This window comes from Lytechinus pictus, chromosome 2 (assembly GCF_037042905.1).
Source record: "Lytechinus pictus isolate F3 Inbred chromosome 2, Lp3.0, whole genome shotgun sequence".
In the NCBI taxonomy this organism is placed as follows: Eukaryota; Metazoa; Echinodermata; class Echinoidea; order Temnopleuroida; family Toxopneustidae; genus Lytechinus; species Lytechinus pictus.
Genome location: NC_087246.1, coordinates 2282092 through 2295515, shown reverse-complemented (window position 1 = coordinate 2295515; position 13424 = coordinate 2282092). Strand labels below are relative to the sequence as shown.

The window sequence follows — 13424 nt, the reverse complement described above, 5'->3', positions numbered from 1 at the left end:
TCACAAAGATAAGTTATATCAATGTACCAGATCTCGATGTATGATAAGGTAATATTTTAACAATTAACCTTCAGACTTTTTCATTAAATAATTGTTTGCTTCAACTACTTTCTTTTACCCTTAAATTCTATGAGCATTTTAATTTTTTATTTTTGACATCACATGTGAGCATCTTCACATGTATCAAGAATTATGAAAAGTCAGTCGAATGTCACTTTCTCAAAGAAAAATTAAAAAGGGTTTTTAACAGGGACGTCCCCTTTTTTCAGTTACAAGTGTTAGCTTTGTAGACAAAACATTATTAATTAATTTCTAACTAGATCGAACTGTTATACATAAAAATACAGAATTAGGAGAGGACATTTTCAAACACCCAATTTTCGGTTAATAATAGTATCAGAAACAATCAAATTATCTGCATAATTGAATCAACAAATGGATTGCTGGTGAGGAGAGAGGGAAAAAATAGGAATTCTTGTCTACTATGTTCAAGTTTTTTTCCCCGATTATGTATAACTTTGCTATAGTACGGTATTACTGGTAATAAATAATCGGCTACGTTCAATTATTTCTGCTACGTGTTATTCAATTTGGTTGGCGAAAATAAAAGGGAATTTCGTATTTTGATTGCAGCCAGGAGGCGGATGTTTGTAAGTAGAACTATACAATCGGTATAATATTGTAGCTCTTGACTAATATTATAGATTGATGTGTTGGCTGACACTTGACAGTGAGGTTTTAAGTTTTGTAGAGCTTTGTTTGAGCCGTGGACACTTGAGTCGGAGACTGAGCTGATGCGCAGTGACTGATCTGTCCTGGCTGTGTCTGATGTGGCAATGCGCCACAACTGAGCCGTGGCGCGGCGGCAGCGCAGTGGGCGCTGGCCGGCGGGCACCTCAGGCGATGGTTCGTGTGTATGTAGACAGCTGGCAGACGTCTGTTTCGAGGAGTCTTTTAAACATTTTTAAAAATTTCTCATAATGAGTCATATGCAGACGGCTCGGATCATGCAGGTTAACAATGCAAAATCCCCCCGATCAATGTGCTCATCGATTTTTTACTTGGGCCCTAGTTATATTTTGTCTTTATTTCATTAAAAAATATAAGAAATAAGAAGAATTCAACTGGACCAAAATAAAGATTATTTTTCTGTTTTGGCCTGAAATGCACCAAAACGGGAAAAAAATAAACTTAAAAGGACAAAAACAGTGATTTACTTCGGCTGTCGCGCAACTCCCACTTTCTTGGTTTGTCCGAACTTAATATGGCCAGAGTTCCTGTAACGTTGCAGATCAAGTTAGAAGTAGCCTAGGTATATAGAACTTCTGTCTCTGTCAGGGTGACCAGATTTCACAAAATGAAATACGGGACAATCGACAAAGCACGCTGCACGAGCGGGTGGACCGAGCCAGGTCTTAAAGGACAAGTCCACCCCAACAAAAAGTTGATTTTAATAAAAAGAGAAAAATCCAACAAGCATAACACTGAAAATTTCTTCAAAATCAGATTTAACATAAGAAAGTTATGACATTTTAAAGTTTCGCTTAATTTCACAAAACAGTTATACATGTATGCACATCCTGGTCGGAATGCAAATGAGGAGACTGATGACGTCATCTACTCACTATTTCTTTTGTATTTTATTATTTGAAATATGAAATATTCTAATTTTCCCCTCATTGTCAAGTGAAACAACGATTAATTCCTCCCTGAACATGTGGAATTAGCATTGTTTAATGGTTCAGTCAAGTTGGCCCTTATTGTGAAATCTGTAAAATATGAAATATTGTATAATTCAAACAATAAAAACAAAATAAAAAGTGAGTGATTGACATCATCGACCGACTCATCTGCATGTCACTGAGTTGTGCATATCAATTATCACTGTTCTGTGAAAAATAAAGGAAACTTTAAAATTCCATAACTTTCTTATTCTACATCCGATTTTGATGAAATTTTCAGCATTATGCTAGTTTGATTTTTCTCTATTTATTCAAATCAACATTTTTCTGGGGTGGACTTGACCTTTAACAGGGCGCGACAAAACCGCTTGCCTGGGGGAAGTGAAAATGACCTGCGGGCAAGCATTTATCAAAGTCAATTGCCCGATCGGGCAAGTGGTTGTTTTGAAAATGAAAACGATATTACAGTAAATTTTAATAATTTTTCGATAAATTGCAATTATCGGCCAATTATCTCTCATAGTCATACAAAATGTCATACCAGTAAAAAAACAGTGGGAACATGTCAAATCAGCGCCAATTTACCGAAAATTTATCGCCAGCGGTCCTGTTCGATGGGGGCTGCCATCTTTATTTCTAAACTATACTGTGCGCATGCGCTACTAATTGACGAAGGAGCTAGCTGGGGAAACCCCTCTCTCGCCCTCTTAGCGCATGCTCTAATACATCGGCGCTACAGTACATGTACGTACGTACACGAGCGATCGCGAGCCAGCCGACTCTCGAGCTAGATCGCGCTGAATGCATGCAAGCTTCGGACTGACTCGGCCAGGACTCGGCATCAACTTCAAACCAAATAAACAATGAGTCGTCAGACTAAAATAGGTGACTTTTGTTGTCGCGATCGGCGACCAGAACAACTTGAACAAGAGTCAAGAAAAAGAAATGCCGAGGCCAGCGCCAGTAAATCAAGTTCAACCAGGACAGAAAAGAATAATTAAGAGCTAAAGAATTTTTGAAAAATATCGGGCAAGCAGTTTTTTCTATCGGGCAAGCAAATTTTTTATCACTTGCCCGACATGGGCAAGTGATGAAATTCTTTTTTGTAGAGGCCTGCTTTGTTAAAAAAAAGATGAACAAAGAAGGCTACACAGTGTTAGACTTCACTTGTGAAAAAAATATAAAGAATTGGAAGGGAGGGTGAACAAAAGAATGAAGGGGAGAAAGAAAAGACGAAAGAAAAGAGATGAATTGAGAAGAAAAACAAAATGAAGGGGGAAATGGAGAAAATTTAAAAGAAAGGTTAGAATAAAAGAAGAATGGAAGAAAGAATAAAAGAGAGAAAAAAGGTTTCCATCATTCTTTGAAATGAATATAGATAGAAAGAAAAAGAAAAAGAAATGAAGGAAAGATGAATAAATGTGTGAAAGAAAAAGTAAAGGAGAGAAAGGAAAAAAAAAGTAAGAAAAAAGGAGGAGGAAAGAAAGAATGAAAGAAATAAAACGGTTTCCTTCATTCTTTGAAAGAAAAAAAGAAAGAAGAAAAACAGGAATGGAGGAAGGAAGAAAGGAAGAAAGGAAGGGAAAGAAAGAATAATGGAAAAGAATTAGAAGGAAAAATAAAATAAAGAATGAAAGAAAGGATGAAAAAGAGGGAGAATAGTATGAAAAAAGAAAATAATGGAAGGAGAGAAAGAAGGAAAAGAAAAAGGAGAGGAAGGGAGAAGGATTTTTTTTTTTTTTTTTTTATATATTTCAAATAAAAAAAGTAAAATGTTTTAGAAATGAATAAAATTTCAAAGTGAAACATTGTCAAACTTAAAAAATAGATGAAACATCGCGGCCATACACAGGCATCACTCCCATCCCATTACAAGGTCGCAGCGATCACAAAAAGACTCAAAATGAAAGCTGAAACAACTAGATCTAGTTATATAAACTCAATAACTTGTTCCTCCGATTACATCTCCAAATCAGTAATCTGAGAATCCATAGTATAATTATAAATATTTCCCGCCGATTCCGTGTTTATTTTGGTGTAAAACTGTTTAACATGTGAGATTTTTTGCACCATTTAGAATCTGCTCTGATCCTACATGCCTAGCTAGTATAGCCTGCCACACACAGTCAGGAGGCCAGTTCGTTTGGAATGTTAATTGGGATAGCAAGAAAATTACCGCAGAACTTGCAAAAGTTTACAGTTATCGATTTTATTGTTGTCTCTGGTTCGTCATATGTTGGTTATTTTATGAAAATTCATCACTTTTAAATGTATTAACTATTAACTATATTTTGTTCAATATTCTGAAATACGGGACAAATAGGCATCCAGGAAGGTTTGTCGGGACGCTGGGACAATTGAGCAAAATATGGGATGATCCCGGGAAATAAGGGAAGTCTGGTCACCCTGGTCTCTGTATTTGGTGAGTGGATCCAAAGGAGTTCAGCGGAACAACCAGTTTAACAGAGACCAAAGCTTTTGGTCTAGTATGTATGATGGTGGTCCCCAAGTCTGCGCACCTAGCCAGGAGGAGGCCTCTAGAGAGTAAAAATAATTTACTAATGTATGCTTTCTCTTTTGCCCTCGAGATTTCTACTTCTAAAACATCTAGCCTTAAATCATGTAAATGAGATGCAACTTCATTTCCGACATTTCTATGCTAGAAACAAGAAATCATTCAAAAAATTAGAAAAATATTATGTAAAGATGGGGGAGACTTGCCGGAATGTTTACGCCACAATCTTGTTTCTCATTGTTGATCGTTACGAACGCCGCGTCCCAGACAGGACGTATTATGGTTTCACGCTGGGTGTCCGTCCGTCCGTTAACTTTTCCTTGTAAACGCGATAACTTCAGTTTGACTTAACCTAGGCTCATATAATTTGGTGTGTGTATGATACTAGCATGGATCCCAGGAAGCCTATTGATTTTGAGGTCCAAAGGTCAAGGTCACAGTGACATATTTTCATCTTACCCTTCTGCAGTCCTTGTAAACGCGATAACTTCAGTTTAATTTAATCTAGGCTCATATAATTTGGTGTGTATGATACTAGCATAGATCCTAGCAATTCTATTGATTTTGGGGTCAGAAGGTCAGGTGAAGTCGCCACCTTCCAATATTCTTGCTTGACCAATAACTCCATTTTCCGCGTTACATGCAGGCGGATTATGTGCTCGCCTTAGAGACACTCTTGTTGTTCTGTGCTTGGGCCATGGTGAATTTTATGTGTACCAAATTACAACAAAAACTGAGAGGGTCGGGGGCAACCACTGGGTGAATCCAGATGGAATGACCCTAATATCACTGAACATCTCGTGCGAGTTTTAGGTCACATGACCAAAGTCAAAGATCATTTATGGTCAGTGAACTTTGGCCATTTTGGAGATAATTATTAAATTGCTGTCAATAGTGTCATAACTTTCAAAGTTTATAGATATAGTTTATAAAATGTGGATATAGGGGTAATCAAGTATTGCTGACAATTAAGTCTTAGGTAGCATGATCAAGGTCAAATGTCATTTATTGTCAATGAATGTAGTATTGTATCGTTAAATGAATGATGTTTTTTATAGTAGTTTTCAAAGTCAGCACTGCACTGCTATATTGAATCGTGTGATGCAGGTGAGACTGCCAGAGGCGCTCCACTTGTTGAAAAGCGTCCTGCAGAGCGCTGTCCGACCATCGCCTCTGCACACGATGAAATATCTCAATATCTATTTAATATCTTAAAAAATTGATATCACCAACAGAAAAAGTGACCCAAATTACTCAGTATGGTAATTTCCTTGAAGGTAAGGTCTCAATTTGTGAAAATATTGGCAAACAATTGGCACATTTTTTTACCTTTTGCGTCCACTCTGAGAAAATTCAAACTTCTCGACAAGCGTCAAGAAATTAACAGTTTGCAAGCAGAGGTCTCTAAATAAGTTAGTAAAATGTGACACCAACCTAATTTATGGCATTTTATTTTTAACCTCCATCTGATACAATTGTCTTATTTTTGTCTGCTTGATTTTTTTTCTAAAGCTTTGCAAAACAATTGTGTGCAAATTCCACTTTTTTATGACAGTTTTTCAGCCGAGTGTGCCATGAAATTTTGAGATTGCGATAACAGCGAAATCCTTGACCTAATTTAGAATTCCGTCAAGCGAATTTGACTGTGGGATCTTGCCTTCCGTTTCATGGTATTTATGATTTTGAATAATTTTGTGTGAACTGTCAGAAATTTTTGATTGAAAATCAACCTTATGATAATTTTTTAAATGTGCGCAAATTATGGTCACCCCATCATACTCATCAAAAGATCTGCCTGCGACAGCTCACCCGTTTGTTTGCATGATTTTAGTTGTTAACTTCAGTCCATAATTGGATTTGCTTTGCCTGGGCGCTCTCTGGGTTAACTAAGGATAGGACTGCACTGTTACTGTTTAGTGTTTGCATTACTTACACATATTCATACCTGTTACCTGTACCCCAAAAATAGATGGATGCTAGATTTACTTTACTAAGTTGAGTCCATGAGCGAAATAAGAGGGACTCGGTTTTGGAGAAATTTCAATTTAGGGATCTAGTGAATGACGGTTTAGCCAAGAGTGAGTGTCGGACAATTCTCAAGCCTTGAGAAGGACAAGGTAAATACTAAAGGACAGGAGTCAAGATCTTGCATCTAAGACTTGTTTTGTTTGGAGGAGAGAGAGAGTTGGAAACTTGGATGTCGTGGCATAGATTTGATGATTCTGGATCTGGATGTGTATGATACAGGGCCTTTCTGGGCATAAAGGCATTGGGTGAGAGAAGGCGCAGTGATGATTAGAAGGTTCTGTCGATGGCCTTCTTGAATCTTGAATGAGCTTGTCAATGTTGAGTTGACATCGTTACTCTGGTGATTCCACTCGATGTTAGTGGATGGGATGAAAGAGTGACTGTAGTGTTCAGTTTGTGCTTTGATTGGATTATAGCACTTATTATTTGTAACTTGCCTACGTGTATCTATAATATTTGTAGTGTCACAGTTTTCAAATTGTTTGGCATGGATACGTCGTTTGGATTTTATAGGTTGAGCAAAATTTTGGATTGGGAGAGTTGGCACCAACCCCTCCACCACTTTGAAGAATAGGGTGAGTTTTAGGTTCCTTCTTCTTTCCTTCAGGCTTGGGAGATGGAGTTCTGCTAGCTTGTTTGTGATGAAACCCTCATCTCTAGACACGTAGTTTCCTGTGATGAAGCGAACTGCTCTCTTTGGGACACTTTCAAGTCTATTCATGTCCCGCAGGTATGAATCCCATACATCAGCAGGGAAGAAGTTGGGATTCCTACGAAGGAGGTACTGGGTAGTCTTTGCAACATGCTTTTCCCACTTAAAGTCCTCTTAAATGGTGACGGCAAGGTAGCGTGTATCTTGGACATGCTGCCGAATATGGTCATCTAGTTGGTAGAAGAAGGAAGACTTGTTGCCGATACTCATGATGTAGCGATTCTTTGCTTTTAAGCACATACCCCATTCTGTGAGGTCGCTTTGTAGGCTGTGGTCTTGCTGCTTAACGATCTGACAATAGAGGAGGCAGTCATCCACAAACAGGCTTACTTGTGACTTTACAGCGTCTGGCAGATCATGTATGTAGCACAGGAAGATGAGGGGCCCGAGCACTGTCCCCTGCGTTACTCCTGTTTCAACATGCGCAGTGTGAGAGATTTCTCCGTCCAGATTTCTCCGTCGACAACCACCCTCATGCGATGTTTAGTGACGAAATGTCGTAAACTAATCAAGTATATTGATCTACATGTATGCTGTGACTTTAACCAAACATCCAGCATAACACTAACAGCCATGCTTGAAATCCTGAACTGACCATTGCATTGTTATCAGATGCCTTCACAGCTGCCTTGCTGTGCTATATCGTATCCGCTTCAACCCTGAGCTTTCAACAACTAGGGGACATGGATCTGGATTTAGGACACCCATTGCAACAGTCATGCTTATGATTCATCCTTCTTCTCAAGAACCTGTTAAGACTAGAACAATCTCCAACAACAGGATCCAGCCCATTACCCATCTGTTGATGCCTTCAAGGCCTTGTTGAGTTGGATGCAGAAGTAAACACCAGGCATGAAAAAAAAAATTTTACTTACATGACATGCACCTGCACTACAAGAAACAACATTTTAATTTTAATTTGAATATAAAATAATAGTATGTAAAAAGCTCCACACAGCCAGTGCATTTATCTTCATCATCTTGAAGCAGCAATTACATGTATTGGAAATAATTGTGGGCCTTTCACCGAATCGTGTGGTACATCGCGCGTGAGAGGCATACTGGGTAGATTTGCAGTCATTACAGATGACCTGTGAGTTACAGGAAAGATAATGACTGAAACCATTCATATACCTATAGATGTACATGTATGCCCTTTAACACCAAATGAACCGAGTGTGTTATAGTAAGGTTGACAGTTCATGTATTGGGAACAGGTACATGTAGGCATACGTGATGAGCTCATGCGCGAGAAACATTATTTATTCGCATTAGCATGCATGCTGTCATTCCGTACCTGTTTTTGCCAATGTTGTTCATTTACTTTTTCAGTGAAGAGAATGTATGAAGCTCCCTGGGTTATGTCTTCATTGTTTATCAAGACAGATTTGGATGGAAGTGTGGGAACTTGGGAGTGCTATTAGAATTAGAAACCTTGTCATCAATTACCCATGTTGATAATACTATTTCCTTTCTTTCAATTCATTCTATCAATTTTCTCTTATCAGGATAAACAGCTGAGCAAATCTCAAAGAAATATAAAAGCCAATTTGATATCAAGACACCCTTTCTCAGAAGAAAGACAAAGTGATACATCAGTGAATTGTGAAGTTCAGTGTCAAGCAATTATCTTTCAACTATGAGACGAGCAGCGGGAGCAGGTAGGGTGTTTATGATATACACTTGTCCTTATTTTATTCATTTATTTTTTTTTCCCAATTCAGGCTTGCTTGAGACAGGAAGAGGAGGGGAGTAGAGTTTAGTATATGGAAGAGGGTTGAACTGAAGGTTGTTTATGTTTTTTGGAATTGCCCAATTCATGTTGAAAAAATATTTCCTATCATAATATACAGAAAGTATAATAAAATGAAACACTATTAATTGATAATTGTAATCCTATTGAATGAATATTATTTCAATCATGTTGTAATGATTTCATTTCTATGTTAATAGTATGAGCCATTGAATATTATGTGAGTAAAATCATTATAATTTTTGTTATTTTTCATAGGGCTAATAATTGAATTAAATACCTCATTATCTTGCAGTCCTTCTCTTAATCTTTTTAGTAACTTCATCTTGTTGTAATGAGATTATAGACAGGCTTACATATTAAAGCGTATAGACATGCCTTTATATTTTCTTCCTCAGTGCCTTGAGCACTTTGTGCTTTCAAAAACTTGATATTATTATTATCATTATATAATTTGTTAGGTGGAGCAAACAATGCCTCTAGTCAAAGCTATGGGGATTACAATGCTATTGAGGAAGAGAATCAGCATCTGACTGAAGATCTGCGCTCAAAAGTCAGCATCTTAAAAGCAGTAAGTACATACATACAGTATGTTTGCAGATTATTTCTTTACTGGGTATTAGAAATTTTTGGTTTCATTTCCTACAAGTTATCCTTATACAGTACATTGCTCTTCATACAGTTATGATGAAAATAGTACAATGTGTGTAATATTGAATCTAACATTATTCATACTTTTCAGTCAGTCTTAGTGTAGTGTATTAGTTGTCAAGTCCAGTACAATGATACTGGAACAATAACTAATACTAATAAAGACTGATACTTAATCAATGATTAGGATTTGCAACATTCATATCGAATTGAATTCCTTATATGTTATGTTCTCTACTGATGTAGCTCAGCTCAGCTGTCTACTAATGCATGTGTACATTAAGTTCATTATAACTCAACAGCACCTTCAAGTCAAGAATAATTAATAAAAATGTCAATACCTTCAATGTTCAAAGCAGGTAAACAGTAGTCATGGGGGTAGTGGTATATACACTGAACAATAAAGTACAAGTTTTTTTTTTAATGAACGGCTCGAATAGTCAATATAAAGTCCTTGAATGAGAAATGTAAGATAATTATATGACTAAATATGATGTTAATCCCCTAAAACAACAATATTGAAAATAGAAATAACAATATGTAAATACTGATAACAATTACAAGTGGACAATGCTGTGAAGTTTTATAGTACTGATTTTAATTTTAATTCTAATTTCAACTTCATTTCAATATCCGATATCTTACTTTCAGTTCCAATTTCCATTACAATCCTAATTTTAATGTCAATAACACTAATTGTTTGCTATGCACGTGTTTTGTATATATCATAGTTATCTATATGTGATTTTCTGTAAATATGTTCATTTTCCATGCTAATGTTGTGTATGTTCAATACCATGTAAAAATGCAAATTTTCATTTATTTATTTATTTGGACAATAAACACTACCTTATGAACCTTATACCTTATAAACTTCATCAGTTTTTTTTTCAATTTATCTCATCTTACAGCTCAGTATAGACATGGGCCATGAAGTCAATGAGCAAAATAAGCTCATAAGTGGCATGGTGAGTAACTGATTCTATTTTTTAGGACTGCAGTATAATTTTGCTGATTGTGAAAATGAAAAATTACACAAGAGCAATGACTTTTAATTTCTTGTTTTATACTGGACTTTACACTGTAGATGTAGTTGTCACTTTCTCTTTCTTGTATGTATATTTGCTGAGATGAAAAAATGTAAATAAGTGAAATGTCAGGAGAATGAAAAATATAGCTCTCATTATACTGAAATAAATATTGTGATTCCTTTGGCATGGCTTACTCTTGCATTTTTTTTGAGATAGAGAGCTGAGATTGGACAGGTCAATATTTGATAAAGAATTTATTCGTAGAGGTATCGTGGTCTAGTGGTTATGTCGCCATACTGTAGATCACAAGGTTCTGGGTTTGATTCCCACTTCAGGACTAATGTCCTTTGGTCTAAATTTGCCACACTTTAACCAGGTGAAGTAAATGGGTACCTGGTATGAATTTGTTCCTCAAAATGCTGCCAAAGCTGGGGTACATGTGGTGATATCACGTAGAAACATTTGTATTAGGAGCCATACAAATGGGTTTTTTAAAATTATTATTCATTATTAAAAGTTGGGATTTATTCATCTGCTCTAAATTCAAATGCTGCTGTATCCTTTGACATACTTATCAATTCCTCATCCTGGGCTAGACCATGTCAAATTTGTTTGATGCTGTCATCAGATATCATATCCCAACTGGGTTAGGGTAGTCATGGAGTGGTTGATTTTATGTGCTTACCTGATATTTTTCCCTCTATGATTGCTTAAAACAGTTTCCTATGTTACCATAGTTAACATTGTGTACCCATCACTTTTTTCTTCATTCACTCTTTCCATAGGACCAACAATTTGATTCCACAGGTGGTTTTCTTGGTGCTACGATGGGTCGCTTATCACGCCTCTCCAAAGGAGGTCTCCATTGCCACTATCTATACCTGTTTCTGTTCGCTGCCTTTGTCTTCTTTATCATCTATATTATCCTTAAGTCAAGATGACCTCTGACCTATGAAGAAATATCTGTGAACATTCAGAAAAGTTACAGCCTTCAAAGTAAAATATTTTCAGCTGTAGCAATTTTATGTGTATGATGAGTGACTTTAAAGGCATGATGATTTTATAGCACACCAAAACATTGTGTCTTAGGGTGACTGTCAAAAGATAGACTACTAGCTTGGATCTAGGACGGACATGGAAAGAAAGAATGATTGGGATAGATAAATGCTATACTATTTTATCTTATGTAAAACTGAAAATTTTATGATGCTTGAATTTGACATTTCCAGCATCAAATTTGTATTATTCAATTTTTGTGTAGAATAGGGTCATTACTGTATTAATACAATGTACTGTGAAAGAGGGGACAAATTAGCCATTAGCTTTAAACAAAAGAGGTGTGTCAAATTGATACTGACAACACAAAAGGGGGAAAAGCACTTAAATTCTTTAAATTTTAATAGATCATTTGAATGAATCATACCTTGAATGGGAAGTCCACTCTTAAATCATTTTAAATCATGCTGGTTTTGATTTAAAAAAAAAAAAACAGAAAAAGATGAAGATTATTAATGAAAGAAAAATGTGACAAGTGAAAAAATGTTCAGAGTGAGAATCATTGAAGTACTCTGTCAGGTAATTCTAATGCAAGCTGCTTCCCTATACATATTGCATCATTTGTTGATGATGGAAGAAAAGCATCAAAAGAAAAGGAAGTTGATTCATTCATTTATCCTTCTTCAAATAGACAATGGAAGCATTATTCAAAGATGAAGCATTAATGGTACAATATTAGGCAAAATTAAGTAGACTATCCTTTTAAACAACATGTTAGCCACTGTGCATATGCTATGGGAAGCAGATGAAGGCAGTTTATTTTCTCCCTTCCCCAAACAATGAATAAAACAAAACAAAAATTACAAGCAAGTGTTAAAACAGAGAATCGATATGAGTAGCAAGTGTGCGTCATCACTTTTCCTTTTTCACATCTCAGTGTTTTTGATACCATATTTAAAGGACAAGTCCACCCCAACAAATAGTTTATTTGAATAAATAGAGAAAAATCCAACGAACAAGCATAACACCGAAAATTTCATCAAAATCGGATGTAAAATAAGAAAGTTATGACATTTTTTAAGTTTCGCTTAAAGGGATGGTCCGGGCTGAAAATATTTATATCTAAATAAATAGAGTAAAATTCACAGAGCAAAATGCTGAAAATTTCATCAAAATCAGATAACAAGTTATTGAATTTCAAAGTTTATCAATATTTTGAGAAAACAGTTATATGCACATCGTCGTGAATATTCATTAGGTGGGCTGATGATGTCACATCCCCACTTTCCGTTTTCTACATGAAATCATAAATGTTTCATTTTTTCATGCATGTGTAGATGATGCGTCTCCATTATGATGAAATAAGTTGCGGCAGTAAATAATCAATGCACTCATTGTCAATCCTATTGTTTTAGTTCTTGGTAGAAAATTTTTGAATAAACCTAATATCATATAATAAAATACAAAAGAACAAGTGGGGATATGATATCAGCCCACCTAATGAATATTCATAAAGACATGCCTAGAACTGTTTCACCGAAATAATGAAAATCTTGAAAATTCAATAACTTTGTTATTTGTTATCCGAATTTGATCAAATTTTCAGCATTTTGCTTTGTGAATTTTACACTATTGAGATATAAATATCTCCAGCCTGGACTATCCCTTTAATTTCACAAAAAAGTTATATGCACATCCTGGTCGGCATGCAAATTGGGGACTGATGACATCACTCACTCACTATTTCTTTTGTATTTTATTATATGAAATATTCAAATTTTGTCCTCATTGTCCAGTGAAACAAAGTTTTATTCCTCCCTGAACATGTGACATTATTATTGTTACCATTGTTGTTAAAATTTCATGGTTCAGTTAAATTGGTCCTTAATGTCAAATTACTAAAAAATGAAATACATGTATTGTATATTTTAAACAATAAAAAACAAAAGAAATAGTAAGTGATAAACATCATTGCCTCTCTCATTTGCATGTCAATGAGTTGTGCATATACATGTAACTGTTTTGTGAAAAATAAGCGAAAATTTAATAACTTTCT

General features: G+C 35.7%; 1 protein-coding gene across 1 annotated transcript; it reads left to right on the top strand.

The window, feature by feature from the left end:
• The first annotated feature begins 549 nt into the window (after window positions 1–549).
• On the top strand, window positions 550–12210 carry LOC129255018 (BET1 homolog). The gene is made up of 5 exons (XM_054893566.2): window positions 550–650; window positions 8446–8598; window positions 9152–9261; window positions 10253–10309; window positions 11158–12210. The coding sequence occupies exons 2-5, from the start codon at window positions 8577–8579 to the stop codon at window positions 11311–11313; spliced, it is 345 nt and encodes a 114-aa protein (XP_054749541.2). The 5' UTR covers window positions 550–650; window positions 8446–8576; the 3' UTR covers window positions 11314–12210.
• Window positions 12211–13424: the final 1214 nt, after the last annotated feature.

What these genes read in the sequence shown, in the direction of transcription:
- LOC129255018 (XM_054893566.2), top strand. Translation starts at nt 8,577, where the DNA reads ATGAGACGAGCAGCGGGAGCAG. An exon ending in GAGACGAGCAGCGGGAGCAG is followed by an intron (nt 8,599 to 9,151) that starts GTAGGGTGTTTA and finishes ATAATTTGTTAG; the next exon opens with GTGGAGCAAACAATGCCTCT. An exon ending in AAGTCAGCATCTTAAAAGCA is followed by an intron (nt 9,262 to 10,252) that starts GTAAGTACATAC and finishes CTCATCTTACAG; the next exon opens with CTCAGTATAGACATGGGCCA.